General features: G+C 42.9%; 1 protein-coding gene across 1 annotated transcript in view; it reads right to left on the bottom strand.

Annotated features, from left to right (window-relative positions):
* Positions 1–18,654, bottom strand: part of LOC121901717 (protocadherin Fat 4) — a 113,064-nt gene extending 94,410 nt beyond the window's left edge. Inside the window, exon 1 of the mRNA XM_042418623.1 lies at positions 13,046–18,654. Coding sequence (XP_042274557.1) covers positions 13,046–18,148 — 5,103 coding nt within the window. The 5' untranslated portion in view covers positions 18,149–18,654. The remainder of the gene's footprint in view (positions 1–13,045) is intronic.
* Positions 18,655–19,733: the final 1,079 nt, after the last annotated feature.

Raw genomic sequence — 19,733 nt, 5'->3', positions numbered from 1 at the left:
CACTTGTTTGAAGAAAATAAGGGGGATTTGGGACTGAAATTGTGACTCAAGTCGAGAGGACTTTACAAGATGGAAGATTTCGCAGTGTGAAAAGCATATAAGGAGGCAGATTTTGAGGGAGCTAAGCGAAGGTTTCGTGTATTGTGCTGTTGTTGTTGTTGTACAGCCCTCCTCTCCATCTCTCTCTCTCTCTCTCTCATATATCCACAGGCTTCTGCATGCAGTCTGCAGACCTCAATGTAAGTGAAGCCCCACTAACAGAAGCCCCCTGGAGGAGATAGAGACATAATGTAATATCTGATCACCCTCCATGTAATACCATAAGAACACAATGTCCTAGGAGGGAGTCTTCATTACGTTCTGTCCGTCAACAGCGGGCCAGCCAAGTTTAGACAAAGTTTTGGATGATTCATTTTTCAGTTGGCTGGTTTTTTTTTGTCTTATTTATTTATTTAATTCTATTTTTTTTTCATCTCGGTGAGCTACGTGTCGGTGCCAGAGACGCCAAGAGGGATAACCTCAGAAAGATGAGAAGAGGATGCCAAGATTTGTTAGATTTGTGTGCAAAAAAAGTATGCGAGAACTGTACTGTTTAAGGCTGAAGACATGTACATGAACGAGCAGGCACACATGTACACACATACACAGCCATCCACACATACAAACAAAGTCTAAATATCCCAGTGTTTGAAAGGAAAGACCATAAAGTCGACTTTGAGAACAGCACTTTGTTAAATTACACCTCGACATCCTCGCACAATGGAGCCTGGTGAAATTAGGCCACTTCACTCCATTTGCATAGGAAAATCACAGAGTGGGCAAAAAAAAAAAAAAAAGAAGAAATAAAAAGAGCAAAAATAGCACATTGTCAACGAATGTAATCAAAACCAGAGCCACAGCTTTCTCTTTCGCCTCTTTCAGAGCTCAAAACAGTCAGACTTTCCTCTCCAGCTTGAGATATCACCAACTTTAATAAAAACATGACTTTTGTCTTATGACAGAGCCAGGGAGGGCAGCTCAGGTACCCCAAACGCGAGCGAGAGCCTGAGTCACGTTGACTAGACGCTCCACATCGCTTCCCAGAACCCTCACCAGCTGTTTTCAATTAAACAGGCCCAACTGGAGAGGGGAGAGGAAGGCCACATTCACCAAAATGGCTAGCTATTTCAAGCCAGGAGCTCTTTCTGCTCTCAGTTTCTGACAGGAGATCAGTTGTTCGAGATTTGTGTAAACACAGTGTTTTTGTTTGCTATGGAGGGCCAGCCTTTGGTAGCTGCCATGCTGAGCCGTATACCGTGCAAGATAGAACCGTATGAAGGCAAAAAACCTTGCATCCAGCGTACTCTATGATATTTCAGTGAAAAAGATGCTCTAGGATTATTGCTTTGGAAATACAGAGTAGCCGTGCCAACATCAAGCCGACTGATCCAAGAATCTCCTTGAATGAGATAATAATCCTCCAAAGTGAGGCTCACGCTCAGCAGTTATTGTCTCGGTGACCACAAGCTATTTTCCCGAGACATTCCACCCGGCTATGTGCTCAAACAACCACAGTCTTTCTGAAAAAACAACACACGGGAGGATGATGCGTATGAGCGATGTTACAAATAAGGAAGCTTGTGTGTTCTGGAGGTTTGTAAGCTGCTTCAACTGTGCTGCACAGTGATAAGAAGCACCTGTAAGTTCAATAAAAACTTTAAGGGTGAAAAAGAGAACAAAGCATATTTTCATTTTCCTTTTCCTCTACGAGTACTCACGCAGATTCGGTATCATTTGGCTAGTTTTTGAGATATCTTCCTCATTTGAAACGGGATTGAATATATCAAAATCTAGGAAAATAAAACTCTGCATGGATTGATACGACTAGGTAAGTGAGAAAATGTTTATTTCCCCTTAAGTGACTTTTAAGTTGTAAAAGAAAACCCCCATCTTATTTCATATTGTCTGTCAGTATGATATTATGACAGTCTGACTTACTGTATATACTCGATGATAAGTGCATCATTTTATACACTTTTCCCCAGCCTGACATATTTAGTATCTTTGGAATCGGAACTGAAATGTAAGAAATGAAGCTCCACTTTACGGGTTTGAACAATGCTTGGCTGCGGAGCGCGAGTTTGTAATGACAAAGCATTAAAAAAACCTATAATGACAGCAAAAACCCATTAGCTCACATAAGATAGGTCAATGGATGTTTGAGGTCCGAGACGAGGCCAACAAGCTGTCAAATGAATCGCATGAAGAGAATTACGATTTATGCCGGCCTTACACCAAACGACTTTTCAAGCTTTCACTGTCACAGACAAAATTACGATGTCGGAATAAAATCATGAGGGTTTTGCTAGAGTTGTGGCGGGTTCCCATCATCTCAATCGTTTGGTGTAATGTGGTTATAAAACTCAGTCCGAGCTGTCTCAAGTCAGTCTTTTTCACATCTTGACGTTCTGATATTTCATATTATCAGAAGTTTTTGGTCTTAGCTCATGCAAATACTGAAGTTCAATGACGTGAACATTGTCAACAACCAAACTAAGTAGATAGTAAACATGGCGGGGACTCCAGGGAGGAGCATCCTCGCTGTCCCACATTCTCTCAACCAGGGTTGTGTCCACATTCTGCGGTGTCTTCTCTTTTTCTTTTTTGGCTGTTTTTTTCAGAACAAACCACTGCACACATATGGGCAGCTGTGGCCAAAAAGCTGCTTCTGTTTCTGCTCCATTGTTCGACAGTTGTTCTTCTTGTAAATTTCCACCAGGAGCAGGATAGGAAATAATCTCAAAAGGAATCTAGTTGTAGTCTTGCCAATAGTGATCCTGTAAGATCCCCGGTCTTTGAAAAATTATGACACCTTGTCTTTATATGTGATAGGGTGTCAGTCTTTAAAAGTCTTTTCAAAGTATTTTTAGTGTATGGTAGGCATAACACCCTCTTGCATGATTTCAAAAATCTAGTAACTTGCACAGAAATTAAGTGCTGGAAAAGTCATGCAGGGACATTTTGAAAGCTGAAATATTTCAATTCCGAAATTGAAAACAGCTGCAAATCGACTGTGGCTTGGCTTATTTTTTGAGTTAAGACCTGCGCAGCACAGAGAGCGAGGAAAAGCACAGGATTTTGCAAGCTTGAAAAGAAGTATAATCACAACAACACATCTAGAAAACATAAAAACTAAGTTTTGTACAAATGCTTAATCACAATATGGTTAACCTCTGAATAAAGCTCGAGTGTCTGCTGCACGCAGAGCAGGAGCTACAGTGGATCTCCTGATGGAAAACTCATAAAATAAGAGGGGAGATAACAATAACATGGGCTCTCGCTCTCTGGTGCCAGTCTATCTTTGCTTGTCTCCTGCCTCTGACACTAAAGCCCTACTCCAGCCTTCCCTCCCAGCTCAAACCTTAGTGCTCTCTCCCCCCCCCCCCCCCCCCCCCCCCCCCCCCCCCCCTCCTTTCCTCCCTCTCTCCTTCCCTCCATCTCCCATCTAGCTCCTAAATTATCTGTCCGGCTGTGAGAGATACCCCTTCCTGCCCGGGGTCGCTCGTCTTACCACAAGCTGAGGGAGATGAGGTGTGTGTGTGTGTGTGCATGTGAAAACACTGCATACGATGCAGAAACGCACATCCCCTCTCTCTCTCCTTCTCGTTTGATGTCCCTGGAGGTGGGAGAATCCGTAAAGGAGGCGACTGCACTAAATGTCACTTTGGAGGTGCCGTTGATGGACGGCCAGGGGAAGTGAGATGTGCAAAAGAGCAGGAGCAAAACTCTTTCTTCTTTCTTTTTTTTTTTGAGACAAAAAGCAGAGAGACAGGGCAATGAGGCACCACGGTGAAGTCTGAGCTCTGAAAACAATGGAAATTTGCAGTGTGTACTTCTGCATGTGGATGTGTTCGAGTGTTTGTTGATGCTAGAGCGCTCAGTAAGTCACGTGTAAGAACAAATCATTCTGTAGCTGGGATCCATTATTACCGCGGAGAATATGTGCCAAAATCAACCCTCCGCTCTCCCTCTTTCTCTCTCTAACCCCCTTCGTTTTACAAGTGAAAGTAGTGGAACATTTTTTTTTTTTTTTTTTTTTTCAAAGCTGGACAGACTTGGGCATATTTTATGGTCCCTTCACAGTCAGCGCAATGCAGAGAAAAGTGATGAAGAAATCTCTGAGATGTAGTCATACTCCAGGAAAGATTTATTTCCCTTTTGTAGCACTTGTTCAGGGAAAATGCACGACACCGAATTATAGCTATACCTGATCATTCCCACTTCAGCTACTCCCAATCAACCTTGCTGCGGCTGAGTGACTAGAGAGCTTGGAAACTTTAGATCACAGCTTCTGATGGACCTTTCTGATTGCACTTGAATAAATCCCCCTCCCTCCTCCCCCCCTCCCTCCACCCTCCCCACTACAAAAACGGTAAACGGCTCCCTTTTGATCACGCCTGATTCTGCAGACCAAAGGAGAAAGGCATTCCCGGCGGCGATTAATACTATTTCAGTCGCACATTTGGTCAGAGCATGTGTGCTTAAGACAGAGCAATGACCCCTCCCAAATGAGGCATGACAATCAAAGTCACAGAACAGGAGAAATGTATCTCTGATGTGAAAATAAACCCGATGATGCAAAACTCCACGGAGCATGCACAGTTCTGGCCGCATTCATTTATTATTCTAACCGAAGGTTCAGCGTTGACTTTGCATGAGGCAGAAAAGAGGAAAAAAATGAGAAGAAAAAAAAAAAAAAAAGGCAGCGGACGGTCAACCGCAGCGCTGAAAGAGTTTTCTTTTAATATACATGTATATACCCTTTATAAACAGAATTTAGCGGCAAACCAAGTTTAAAATAGAGTGTTTAAATAATTTTTTTGTTTTAACCTGTTTAGAGTAGCAGCAGGGAGGAGTCACCACACCATGACAATTCAGTTTGCCACAAAAGACAATACAATGAGTGCTACAAAGTCAAAACAATGCCATTGAAATCTCAAGGTGATTTTGTGTATTTCCACTTTTGTACACTTTTACTAGATCTCACAACAATATCTAGAGTTTCCTGAAACCTCAAACAGCTCTAGGGCTGAGTATCAAACCTCAGTACTGTTTGGGTATGGACCAACATGTGTTGAAAACTGCCAAATACCAAAAGCTGGGTTTGGATGTCTAGTCAGATTTATAATCTACTTTACTAATTCTTTAATAGTTTCTAATTTAAATCAAAATTTGGCCAGTTTCAGGTTATTTTATTTTGAAAAAGTAATCTGCTTATGTTCAGACAATATTTAACGTGAGACTTTTCACCTCTTATTTAAATGAATGTTTGTAGAAAAACATGTCTACCCAAGTATTTCTCAAACTAAAGCAGTGGTTTCCCAATCTGGGGATCAGGATCCCCACAAGGGGTCGCAATACAAATCTGAGGGGTCACAAGATGGTTAACAGAATATGAGAGTTGAAAAAACATTTCTGCTGCACCTGCAAATGATGTTTAATCTTTGTTTTTTAAAATGTTTTCAAATAAAACAGTAAAATCGTAATTCTTTGGTTGAAATGGTCACAGATGTTAAAGAAATGCGAGCTGTGACGAAGAGTCCAGACATGCTTCATTCTAACAGGTCACAAGCCCTCTCTCCACTGTTGTTTTTAAAGGCACCATGTATGTTTCTGCATATTATCCATTATTATTTGTGATGTTTAACTCTGTTGTATGCTGTTTTGAAAGCCAACTTTCCAATTAGCTACAAGTAAACCTGAACCTTAAACCTGAAAAATTTGGATTTTAAACAGGTTCAAACAAATGCCAAACATGAGAAACAATCAGACAACACTATCATATAACCTCATATTGCTGGAAAATTATGCCACAGCTCTTGAATTTGTCTGTTCAAACAGATAACCAAGCATGTCTAAAGATCTGAATCTCTTCCAAAAATTTGATTGGTTGGTGATACACTGAAACTGACTGAATTGTAGGATCTAACAGCCTTTGTGGCCTGTGGCCAAAAAAAAAATTTAGTTTTTCTCTTTCATGACTAACTTGAGGCTTGGCTCACAGCAGAAGAATATGACCCCGCTTCTGACCTTTCAGGTCCGAGTTTGACAAATGTGTATAATGAGCTGTGCCAGTCGCTGCTTCCTGATGAGAAAAAAGTCAAATACGGTGAAATGTGAGACAGCTTGTTGTACAAAGTACTCTTAAAACCTTGGAGACTTAAATCTATCCCGGTGAATAAGAACTCTGTAGAAAAACACTGTAACTTTAATATTACTTTGAACTCGTCAAACGAGGTGGAAAGCAGTTTAACACTCTTCCAAACAGGTTACCACAAAATGAAAGGAAAAAGACAAACACTAACAAACAGTCTCATGTAATAAAAAGACGACATAAACTGTTGGCTCTGTTAAAGGGAAACTTTGACGATTTGTATCATTACAATACAAATGAACAATGTTTAACTTCCCTCCATGTTGCCTGCGCCCACTCATTTGCCGGCAAAGTTTGCCAGGTGATGCAAAACTCATCACCTGGTGGACTTTGGAGATCTGCATTAGGCTACAAACTATGTTTCTGCATTTTATGTAGTGGTGCCTTCAAGGACAATAAAATGTGAGTCTCCCGAAACACTCCATCTACCACCAGGAAGCCACAACCAGAGGTACGGTACAGTGGCAGCCCAAAGAGAGGCGCCGCAGTCGGGGAAGCTTTGCAGCATCGACGGGAGACAGACAGAGACTGTGCTGCAACAAACTTTGCAGTGCTTTGGTAAACCTGACTTTGTTTTCTGACAGAATATTATATCAGACTTTGCAAACTCTGAATACAGAACAACAGTGAACAGCTACTGTGTTATCTGTAACTTGTGCCTGCATTCAGCAGCACCGTGCAGCACTCGTTGATCCACATAACATAACTGATTCTAGTGCACCGTTTGTTTTATAATCCTTGCACACCGGTACAATATATCCAGATTTATATCCATATTTGATAAGGAAAAACATTTTGTAAATGAAAATAAGCCTCAGTAAAGTAATGCTCCTTTGTCTCTGCTAGCTTTGTCTTAGGTGCTAGACTGGCTGTGAACACACTGTCAGTAGAGTCAGTCAGTCTGATTGGACGAGACACATGCAATGCATTCTGGTTGTTGTAGGATTCCCCCTTAAGAGTGTTATATAGAATCTACAGCCTTTTTCTCAGTTATCTCTCGTCACAGGGCACTAATTTAAAAAATAATTGCACATTTCTACTGCATGAGTAACCTAGTTTTAAGATATCATCATAAGACTCACTTTCATTCAGCAGAATGTGAATCACAAAGTATCCAGATGATCTTATTTGACAGTAACATAATCATAATAATCTAAGTGAAACTGAATTATTTTGACTGTGGCTACCATTTAAAGTTTCCCTGCTCTTGAGTTTGTGTAAGTTTGAACCTTACTTGTGGTCAGTGTGTGTGCATGTGTGTGCGTGTGTGTGTGTGTGTGTGTGTGTGTTTCTGGCAGCGTTTGCTTGCACACATCTATGCATGAGCGAATGTTTATCCAAGCTTTATGGTGATTGTCTCATAAAAACGGACAGGCAGCGCTCTGAGACAACCAGCACTCCTCAGCACTGGTTCACCCACAGGTTCACCCGGAGCGACCACCTACCAGGAAAGCAGATGCGTCACCTTCCTGGATGACCATATCAAAAACCCGTGTCCGGCCAGATTACTGCATGAATTACAACCGAGGTTATGGCAGAAGAGGACTGATACCACCCTGTGCCTTTCTCAAGCACATGTGCACATGAACAGACACACTCAAAATATTGCAATTAAACCATGAATTACAATACACAAGGATGCAGTTTGTTCTGCATCATTCCTCGTCCAGTTCTTGTAAAATATCCCTTCCGAGGAATATAAAATTATAATACTAAGCTTGTGTATAATTCAAATGTAATCAAATCCTTTTTTCTGTCCAGTTCGATTGGACAAAGAGCGCTAAATGCATCGCTGAAGGGGGTATCTGTAACACTGTTCGACCTTTCTCTGGAATCTGCGGTCATTGATATTTCAGTTTTTATTAATACTCATACACGGACACAAAAACACAGAAACCAGCATCCGGATCATATTGTCCAGCGGTACACGACCTTCTCCTCTCTGCCTCGTTGACCCGACTGGCTTTACAGGTTTTATATTTCAGTGAGGCTCTATCTTTTCCACACAAGCCAACCTCAACACCGCCTCTGATGCCTTAATCACATTTCCCTCAGAGTTCATGTTGGAGGAGGTTCAGCGTCACCAAAACACGGGGAAAGCAAAGAGGTAATGAAAGAGAAAGCCCGACTTTGAAGTTTGTTGCTAACGAGATTTATGAATCAGACTGATCCACAACACAGAGACAGACACAAACAAACAGCCTTCCCAAAGACAGAAAACCGGCTGACAGACACAGAAAGAGATGCAAGGACAGTTTAACGAAGAGGAAGATGAATATAACGCAGCTCAAAACAGAAATCAACACTAATTTCTGTATCTGCCTCAGTCATCTGCATTCCTTGACTGTGGGCTGGCAGAATGAGCGCTCTTGCTCCCACCTGCTCAGGACATGATCCAGAGCCCTGCCATTGCCTCTTCCTTCCCATAATACCTTGCAACACTGCCTGTGTCTGGTACTTTGAGAACCCTCCTAAAAATGTTTCCATCTCGCCCCCCCACCCCCCCTCCTCTTCATTCATTCCCACAACTCCCAATAACACAGTCTGACAAGTCCAGCACCCTCCCAAAACACTCTTTTCTTTCTTTCTTCAATCTCACAACTCCCCGTCAGCTCTACTGTATGTCCCTCACTGGTGAGGAAAGGGGAGGAAGGCTGGCTGACAGGGGCATCCATACACACTCCTAAATCTGCCAAGGCAAGACGCTGGCACAGACAAAAAAATAACAAAAGCCTCCCGAATCGCGGCCGGGGCAGTGCAGCACTTTATCTGCAAAGGCAAAACAAAGGAAGGCCTGTTGAACACTCCGACTGTGTTTACTTTCAAGGGGGGAACAATGACTTTAAGAGGAGGGGGCAAGGACTGATGTGGCACTTGAGGGCCTCTCCAAAAAAACAGCACTTCATTTTGATTCACAGTGAGTTTAAGAAAACAAGTGTAGCAGTCCAGTCTATAGGGGTTGGAGGGTTTGAACGTGAGGAGGAGGCAGATGGAGGGTAAGAGTGTGGAAGATAAGAAACAGAGAGAGTCGAGGTGGAAATGACAGGGAGAAAAAAAATCTTTTCTACTTGTTCTGTGTGATTTCTTTATTATTTTACGAGTTTATTTTCAGAGAGGTGGCTCTGAAAAGTTTGCAGCAACATTTTCTTATGTTGGTAGACAAACGCTAGCCACAAATAAAGCTGTGTAACATAACTGTGCTGCTATTCACTCATGACCCTCTAGGAAGAGCTATAGATCACAACCATGCAGGTATAATGAAAGTCACATTAAAATAAAAACTAGTACAGCATCAGTACAGTCAGCCACATATTTTACATTTATTCATTTGACAGATGCTTTTGTCCAAAGTAACTTACAAATGAGGTTGTGTATCAGTGTTGAAAACATGCTGAGCATACTGACTGACAGGGGAGATGGGAAATGTGCTGCATAAGTAGCTTCAGAACTTAAAAATGACATTTTGATGGACTTCAAATTTTATTTCATTGTTACGGTTGTCATTCCAAGTTGACGAGCTACAGTCTTTTCCAAGGTCACCTTTCAGGACTGCCAGTAATGATTGTGTCAGAGTGTTTTATTCTCAAATTATGGATTTCTGTGGTGGAGAATTCCTTTCCGACCTTCCTATCACACAGGATGTCTCTGGAGCAAGAATATTTGATATGCCTTCTGATTTGAGCTGAAATGATTCGTCAATTATTCAACATTTGCTAATTACAGCTTCTCCAAGGTGAGTATTTGCTGCTTTCTCTGTCTTTTATCATTTTACTGTGTATTTTGGGGTTTTGCACTGTTACACAAAAAAAGCTATCTGAAGACTTGTGTTGGACATGTTTCTGATACTTTATAGACTAAATGGCTAATCAATTAATTGGAAAACTAATCAACAGACTAACTGATAATGAAAATAATAATTAGTTTCAGCCCTGCCTCTGAGTTTGACCTTTGCATTTGTTCTCTTGTTTATCTGGTTAATTAAAGGTGATTAAAGATCATTCTGCTGTTTGAAACCAACATATGAACCCTAAAGTGTCAAAACTGTATGATCTGCAGTATCACTGCATGATTGTTAAGCATGTAAAACCTCCTTTAACATTAGAAAAAAATGAATTCAAGGGTAAATCCCAGCAGAAACCTTCACCTTCTCTCTAACAGTTAAAGCTTTCAAGCACACTTTTGATCACTCTCCAGTCAGTGCAGGTGTTTTGTCTTCCCCAGCTGATAGGAAACACGTGCTGTCACATCACTGATTAGTTTGTGAAAAGTGGAACCAACACTTGAATGTTTCAGCCCATAAAGCGACATCTGCCATATACAAACCAGTGTGGATTGTCTCAGTATGATGGGTGGGGGGATGACCTTCTCTCCACCTCTAAACAAGGACATCACAGGATGTGATGATTCAAAACTTGGAGTGAAGTAAAAAAAACATCCTCCATAAAACTATGAATGGAATTCGGATACTCCAACAATGGATGAATCTGCTACCAAAATTTTTTTTTCTGCATCTTTGTCCCTAACAGCCACGAAGAGGAAGAAACACAAAGATTTCTGGGTAATGAAGTCATTTTCCCAACATTCCAAAACTGCCACTCAGAAGCTGCTGAAGTAGAACAACCAAATATTATTGTCTAACTCTCTGTATGAAAATCCCATTGCACACATACATGGCCCAGATCTGAGACAAAGGGCCCATATAGTCCTGCAATGACAGATCTAAACAACAATCACTAACAATGACACTTTCTAAGATGCCAAGAAGGTCAGGAAAAATCCCAGAATCCCCTCTCTCCACTCTTTCCACAGCAGGCCCAGCAGGGCCCTGAGTTGTTTAAGATAACGATTGTCGATAAAGCATGTCCAGCCAAATTCTCTTTGTTTGAGTGTTTCCAAAACATCACACATGGTGCATAGCAGATGAAAAAAATGCCAGCTTTCCCTCATGTATCCAATCAATGGGGAGAATGGGAAATGGAGAATGTGAAAGGGTCACAACCCCAGGGATGGAAATAATCCCCTAGTTGCTACCGGGTATCTGGTGTATAAACACTGCACTGAAAAAACATTAGTCTAAGTCTGAAGGTTTACACTACTGTACCACACTGTGCTTTGAGGTCACATTGACAGAGTAGAGATACAAAATGTGTGCATTTTTGCTATGAAAATGAAAGCCATAAAGTCGACTGCCCTTTGCTTTGCAGCACAAAATCTATGCTATATTTCTAAATGTGGAAGGTCATTTGAATTCCTGCAAGTTATTAGATCTCACGCTTCTCAAAGAGGAGAGATTGACTACTCAGCCAGGTGGTATGGTAAAGTCATCTCTCTGTGGGGTGAGAAAGTTCAAGCTTAGCATGAAACCAATCTAGAGTTTAAGGTTTGGGAACGGAGCGCCGAAGCACTATATTCTCTCATTAGTCCGACAGTAGAGTCTGCAGGAAAGCTGATTGCCATCTTCGCTTCAGGCAAAGTGACAGAACATTTGATATTCCCATTTGGCCGCAGCAAACCTTTAAGTTAACTTAGCTAACACGATTTTGCCAAGTAATCCTTGATTTCAATAATATGTGAGTTTGTCTCCAAATAACTGATTGCTGTATTGGATTACACTTTCAATATCTGCAGTGGTTGAAAAGGCATCAATAACAACTGTCAAAGGCATCCTTCTAATCTTAAACTTAAATCATTTCACATGAGCTGTTTTTGAAACGCAGTAACACAAAACACATTTCTTTGAAGGAGAGTACTCACACCTTTTTTTTGTTTTTGCTCCGAAAAGTCTAATTTTTATGCAGTATGTGTGTCATCAAGCCTGTAATAACATGGCATTTCAACTCCTGGTTCGAATTTTCAAAACATATATAGAATCACATTTGTTTTTCATTTGACTAGTGGCTAGGCCTTAGCTACCCAAAACTGGGTTTAGGGTTCCTGCATTACACTTCAGAGAATTTAACTCCCTGAAAAAGCCTGAAAAAGGTACATCACATATTGCAAACTCAATGGACAGCTTAAGTTTCACTCCCTCTGCCCTCAGCATCTTTTCACAAGAGTCTTAAGAGGTCACCCAATTTTAATGGTCACTTATTGCCTGTGGAGCAGTTGCTGGTGGTATAAAGGTACCCCAGGACCACCCCAGTGCCAAAATAGCCTCAGGCTCAAAGGCTCAAAGTAATACTGGCACTGATGACGCATACCTGCACTGGAAGACCTTATGAATTACTCTATTTTTCATTTCTACTTGAGACACTGAGAAAACCATTGTGGGCCTTGAACCTGAAACAGCAGCCTGGAATGATTTATGTCTACAGCGGGGAAATTAAAAGTGGCCCTTTTTTGATTTGTACAGCTCATATCCACTGATAAGAATATTTCAGTGCATCAGAAGAGGAGGAGAAGAGCTTGTGCAGAAGACCTGCAACACTTATTTCCCTTTCCCAGACTGCTCAAATATTAGAGAAGGAACATTCAAGATGAATTGTTCTGGTTAGTATGTTTTTGGAAACGAGAACAATAAAGTTATCATGCCAAAGAACAAGGCCTTCTTACTCATGTCCAAGAAAATTATGATTTAATATAGAGCCATGCGTAAAAAAGGAATTTAATTAATGAGCAGACAAATGCAATAGGTGGCTCTGTTTTATGTGTGACTTGGACTGTCTCACTCCCCATTTTTTCCAGTTCAAACCTTGATCTCATTACACTTATTCCATCCAAATGTCTCTAACAAATGCCAGCGTGTGAGTTCATGCCCTCTGCCTGCCAAACAGATCAAATAGACCAATATAGCAAAATATAAGGTGGCTTTCCAGTACCTGTAGAGAATAGAAAAGTCAGCAGTGTACTAACCTCAGCATGCTGTGTTCTGGGCTGACTGGCGTCTGTCTCGATGGCGTACACATCCACCAGGTAGAGGTCGGAGCCTTTCTCTCTGTCCAACTCTGCAGCCGTCTGTATCACTCCAGTGTGGCGGCCGATGGTGAAAAGGCGTCCGACGGCTTTCCCACCGCTGCGCACCGCTACGATGAAATACTCCACTTTGGTCGCAGAGCCCCGCGGGCTCGAGGCATCCAGGGAGATGACGTTGGTGCCTGGCGGCTGGCCCTCTTTCAGGATGGTGATGTATTTGGGCTGGGTGAAAACAGGACCATCGAGTCCTTGGAGGATTATGGTCAGCTCAGTTCTGGAGGTCTTCCTGTTGCTGCCGTGGTCGGTGGCTGACACTGCAAGAGTGTACATAAGTCGAGCCGGTACCAGCTGGGAGGCCAGACGAATATCCCCGCTATACCTGTCCATGATGAAAGTGTCTGAGTCCCCTTCCACAAGCTCATACTCCACTTCCCCGTTTTCCCCCTCGTCAGGGTCAAAAGCCACCACTGTTGTCAGGATGGAGCCGATAACTATGTTTGGCTCAGCCACAAGGGCATTCTGGGATATAAAAGTAGGAACATTATCATTCAGATCTGTGACCCATATTGTGACATTTTTTAGAGCAAAACGGCGGAATTCAACTGGGACTGCCTGGTCGGTGGCTTTGATTGTCAGCTCAAACATGTTGGAAAACTCCCTGTCAATTTCCTTGTTGGTATATATGAGCCCAGTGCTTGGGTTAATGCTGAAGTGGCTTCCTCTGGGGATCTGCTGAACAATGGAGTACTCCAGCTGCCCATTTATGTCTGCGTCTGTGTCATGAGCTGTAATCACCATGACTGAGGCCGAGATGGGGAGATTTTCAGGGATGGATTTAAATATGTCACCAGGGGTAAATATCGGAGGGTTATCATTAAAATCTCTTACATGAATAACCACAGGAATGGATGAAGAGCGGGGTGGTCTGCCATTGTCTTTTGCAGTGATGTTGAGTTTGTAAAATGACTGAGTTTCAAAGTCCAACTTTTTAACCAAAAAGATGCTGCCAGTGTTGGGGCTAATGCTAAAAGTGCCGTGGTTGTTTGTGGCTGTAATGCTGTAAGTTATGTCTGCATTCTGACCTGAATCTGAATCAGTGGCGGTCACAGAGGCCACCAGCTCCCCAATCCTCATGTTCTCAAGGACGTCCACAGACAGTGAAGATTTAGGGAAGGAGGGGGAGTTGTCATTCTCATCCAGAACGCTAATGCTAAGCATACATGAGGAGGACGAGGAAACAGCTCCAGCATCAACAGCTATGATTTTGAGAGAGTAGGAGGATGTAGATTCATAGTCCAACTTTCCAAATAAAGTAACCTGTCCAGAGCTGCTATCAATTGTGAACTGTCTCTCCTCATTACCCTCAGCGATGTGATAATGAACTAGTCCATTTTTGTTCTCATCCACATCGGAGGCAGAGACCCGCAGCAGTTGTGTCATGTTTGGAGCTGACTCTGAGATAGAGGCCTGGTAAATGTCTTTGGTGAATTTAGGCGAGTTGTCGTTGATGTCTTGAATGTAAACTTGCACTTTGGCCTGGTCTCTGAGGGGCTTGGGGAGACCCTGGTCTGACGAGACAACCGTGAAGCTGAACACGGCGGCGCCTCTTTGTCTCATGAGTGACTCGCGGTCCAACTGCAGCGTGCTTGTCAACTCCCCTGTGATGGCGTTCAGCTCAAAGTTGGGCTGCGGTGTCTCAAATGTATATCTGACCTCACTGTTTGGGCCAAAGTCCTTATCCTCAGCAAAAACCCGCCCAACCAGCGACCCCCTCTTCTGCTCTTCCTCAAAACGAAACACATAATTGGTGCTGTTAAAGAGTGGACGGTTATCGTTTACGTCATCTAGAATCACACTGACATTGACAGTGGCACTTAGCGGTTCCACTGCCCTGTCTGTGGCTACAACCACTAAGTTATATCTGTCCTGGATCTCTCGGTCCAGCTCTGCTTTGATGTACAACTGCCCGTCTGGAAAAATGCCAAAGACATCACCTGTGTTGCCACCAGCGATGTCATACATAATCTCCCCATTGAGACCAGAGTCTTTGTCGGTGGCCTCCACTTTGAAAAATCGGCTGTTGACAGGCTCAGACTCTAAGATGATGACCTCGTATGAGAGCTGATCAAACACGGGTGAGTTGTCATTCACGTCATAAACGCTGACAATGAGGATGAGGCTGGAGGTGTGCTGGGGGACCCCCATGTCTGATGCTATGACCTCGACCTCGTAAGAACTGGTGGTGACCTCCAGGGGTCCGGTCAGCGTGATGAGGCCATGCTTCTCATGAATATGAAACAGACCTTTGGGGTTTTGTTTGAGGCTGTAGACCACTACGCCATTTGTCCCTTCATCAGGATCTGAAGCTCTGGCCTGGAATATGACATGACCTGTGCTCCAGTTTTCTACTGCGCTCACATGCTCCACAGCGTGAATAAAATGAGGAGCATTATCATTTAAGTCCTTCACTGTGATGTTAACAAAGGCCTCTCCTGTGATCTCGCCAGCTCTGGCTACAACTTTCAGCTGATAAAATCCCTGCTCCTCTCTGTCAATCTGGCTCGTTGCTGTGATCTGACCTGCGCTGTTTACAGCAAAAAGCCCCCTCTGGTCCCCCGAGGTGATCAGATATGAAATATTTGTGTTCAAATCTACGGTTGTGGCTGACACGGTCCCTATAACTGTCCCGATGCCCACATTTTCAAACATGACAAAGCTGTACACTTTCTGACTGAAGACTGGTGGGTTATCCTGTGTGTCTATGACAGTTACAGTCACAATAGCCTGGGTGTGTGAGCGCAGGCCGCTACCATCTGCTGCTGTCACCTGCAGCTGGTAAGCAGTCTTCTCCTCTCTATCCAGGGGCACAAGCGTGGTAATTTTTCCTGTGTTACTATTGATGCGGAATTTGGATGACTCTCCAGCTGTAATCATATATTTGACTGTGCCATTTCTACCCAAATCGGGGTCTGTGGCTGAAACGGTGGTTACATAAGAGCCTGAGGGCTCATTCTCTTTCACATTGGCAAAATACTGCACAGGGTAGAAAACTGGCCTATTGTCATTGATATCCCTCAGAGTGATGTTGACTTTTCCAACGGAGTGCAAAGGGGGGCTGCCTGCGTCTGCTGCCTGGATGTGGAGTAAGTAGGAGGCCTGATCCTCCCTGTCTAGCTCCACGGCTGTGCTTAATCGCCCTGACACGGCATCCAGGCGAAACAGCTTCTGGACGCTGGCTGGAGTCTCTGCATCAAATGAGAACCGGATAGTTCCATTGGCCCCGAGGTCGTCATCTGAGGCAGACAGCACCACCAGCTCAGTGCCGGCAGGAGCGTGCTCCACCAGGGAAACATGATATGTGCTCTGTGTAAATGTGGGCACTTGGTCATTCACATCAGTGATGTTGACTATCAGTTTTGTGTAAGAAATCTTGGGCTGTAGCCCCTGGTCTTTGGCACTAATGTTGAGCACAATTTCAGATGCTATTTCCCTATCCAGCAAAGCGGCGCTGGTAACCAGACCACTGTTTTCACTGATGGAGAACCAGCCCAAAGCGTTTCCAGACACCAGAGAGTAGCGCAGGTTGGCATTCTGCCCAGAGTCACCATCTGTTGCAGAAACCCCTTTAATGTAGCTGCCTTTTGGTATGTCTTCACTGATATCTACTCTGTACAGTGTTTCCTGGAATATGGGTGGGTGATCATTGATATCATTCACAAAAATAACCAGACTGGCAAATGAGGATCGGGCCATAGGCTTGCCATTGTCTGACACAGACACAGTCAGGTTGTATGAGGAAATTCTCTCCCTGTCTAACACGCTGGCCACTTTGATCAGACTTAAATTGGGCACAGGAGATGTGTGCACTTCAAAGTGTCTCTGCTCGTTGCCTCCTAAGATTGAAACAGATATGTTACCATTAGCTGTAGGGGAGTCTGAATCTGAAACAGTGAGCAAAGCCACAACTGTGCCAATTTGTGCATTTTCATCCACAGAGGCAAATTTAGAGGTGGTTGGAAAATACCTAAACTTTACTACCGGATCATTATCATTCACATCTAAAAGTTTGATAGTGGCTTCTGTTCTGCCTGATAATGAGGGCACCCCATTGTCCACAGCATGAATTGTCAGTGAGTACTCTTTCTTACTTTCATAATCCAAACCCTCTTTTATAATAATAGTACCTGCTTTCGGATCAATTTGAAAAGGTGTTCCTTCATCTAAATAGTACCTGATTTCAGCATTAGCTCCCTCATCCTGATCTGATGCTGTAATCTGCATAATACTAGAACCTACTGCTGCATCCTCAAAAACACTGGTTTGATATTGGTCTTGGTCAAAAATAGGGGGGTTGTCATTTATGTCTTGAATAGTGACGTTTACTTGCAGGTAGCCAAACTTTTTCGGGTCTCCTTTGTCCTCCACTTCTATCAGGAGCTGGTAGAAGGGAGTAACTTCCCTGTCCAAGCCTCCGGTTGAAACAAGGTGCAAGAATGCCCCCTCTCCACTAGGATTGACTGTAATATCCAAGCGGAATTTCCTCTGCTCGTTGCCTTTCACTATTCTGTACGTGGTGTGATCAACTCCGTTACTTCCTATGTCTGAATCTGTAGCAGTGTCCAGGATCACTTGCCTGCCACTGCTGGCGTCCTCCTTAAAAGACACGACAATTGACGCGTCTGGAAACACCGGGGAATTATCATTAATATCCAAAACTACTATCCTGACCTCAGTGGGGTAGGTGGGCTGGCTGGACAGCACCACGACGTTGATGACATCACTTTGCAAAACCTCTCTGTCAATCACCGACGAGGTGTAAATGACTCCCGTGGTGCCGTTAATTGCAAAAAGTTTGTGGTTCTCGCTGAAGCGGTACGTGAAGCTGGGCTTGGTCTCTATTGTGCCCACGTAGGTACCGATGGGCTGCTCCTCCAGGATCTGAAACTCTTGACGGACTTGGCTGGATGCTGAGTATTGCGACAGAGTCCATAACATCAGTAAAACCAAATGAAACCGGCCTAAGCCCCTACCTGTGAGCGCCATGGTCAGATAGCCAGTCCACCTTTCTCAGACAGAGTCCATGCCTATGATGCATCAACTTTACTGAAGTTGGACGTGTCACTAAAGCATTGTATTCCAGCAAAATGTGCAGAGAAAACTCAATGGGAAACCCAACAACGGCTCTCTCCACACTTGTTCGGTGTCCAAAAGTACTCCAGAAGTATTTTATCCTGCGCAGCGCTGCGTTTCAATGCAACGAAATCCTCTGAATGGAGAGAATGATTCCTGCAGATCAGGGAAGTTTCATTTCAACTCCTCAAAAAGCATTTTCAGGACGGAATCTCACAATCCCTTCAAAAACAGAAAACAAAAGAAAAGTTCCCGGCTCCTTGGAGATGCGTAAAAAGTTTATCCAAAGTTAGGGCGCAAGTGAACAGTGTTGTGTGTGTGCAGGCGGCAGAACATACGCACCGTCCCGTGGAATAACGGTGCAGGAGCTTCAGTCATATTGTGCTCAGGAGTCCCAGTAAGTTAGGACAAAGCTGGAGTTCGGCAAACTCCCTCCCATCACTAATCCCATTGGATAGCGGTGCTCCTGCCCGCCCTCCCATCGCCTCCCCCCCCTTCCATTGTGCAGCGCAGCCCGCAGTCTCCTTGTAGAGGAGGATGTCAATCAAATAAGACAGGTAATGATGCCCCGAGCGCTCCTAATTATTTCAATAACACATTAATGTGTGTTAAAACTGTCTTAATGAACTCAGGATCCGAAAATCACTCAGACAACCAAGACAAAAAGAAAAATACAGATCCTTTGATGGAAATACTTCAGAAAATAAGAGAACATGTTCACAAAAACGGAATATTACAGCAATAATTTACAAATAAGCTACTTGGGACAACAGGAGATAAAATTAAACACAAAATATAAATAAGTCACTTTAAAATCACATTTGGGTACTACAAAGTCCTATTGGGAAGGTTTTACAGTATTATAGTGATACCATAAGATATTTAAAATATACTAAAAATATTGTCCTGATAAAGTCTAGATACTATTTTTATGGATATAACTTAGATATAACCTATTATCATATAGATATAACTTATAATCAATGCTACAAGTTGCTGTTGAAACATCCGTGTAATTAAATATAATGGTCCTTTTTTTGTTGGATAATTGAATGCACATGCACTGTAGTAGAAAAGAAAGAAAATATTCTACGAGAAATTAATCTTAACAATCAATTAGTTACTTCCCAAAGCAGATGAGTCAGTCATTTGCTTCCATTTCCTCCAAATTCAGGCCTATTTTCTTTTTTTTTTTGTCTTGTGTTCTATTCACTTTTATACCAAATGCTGTAAAATGAATGTTTCACAATTATAAGTTGTCTAATAAAGCTCCATGTTTGTATCATTTCCAAAATTCATTACAGTAAGTGACATGGATGAACATAATGGAGGTTGAGGAAGCTTCATATATGTGGGTAAGTAGCGCCATCTAGTGGCCGAATGGTGGTATCGTTCCACCAAAACACTTCAAAGTTTTCTGCAGAGTAGGAGGCAGACTTTTAAACGTTTAACTTCACCAGAAAGCACTAAATTCACTCAAATATAATAGCTTTGTAAA

The sequence above is a fragment of the Thunnus maccoyii genome, chromosome 8 (genome assembly GCF_910596095.1).
Source record: "Thunnus maccoyii chromosome 8, fThuMac1.1, whole genome shotgun sequence".
In the NCBI taxonomy this organism is placed as follows: domain Eukaryota; kingdom Metazoa; phylum Chordata; class Actinopteri; order Scombriformes; family Scombridae; genus Thunnus; species Thunnus maccoyii.
This window is presented reverse-complemented; position numbering and strand designations above follow the sequence as displayed.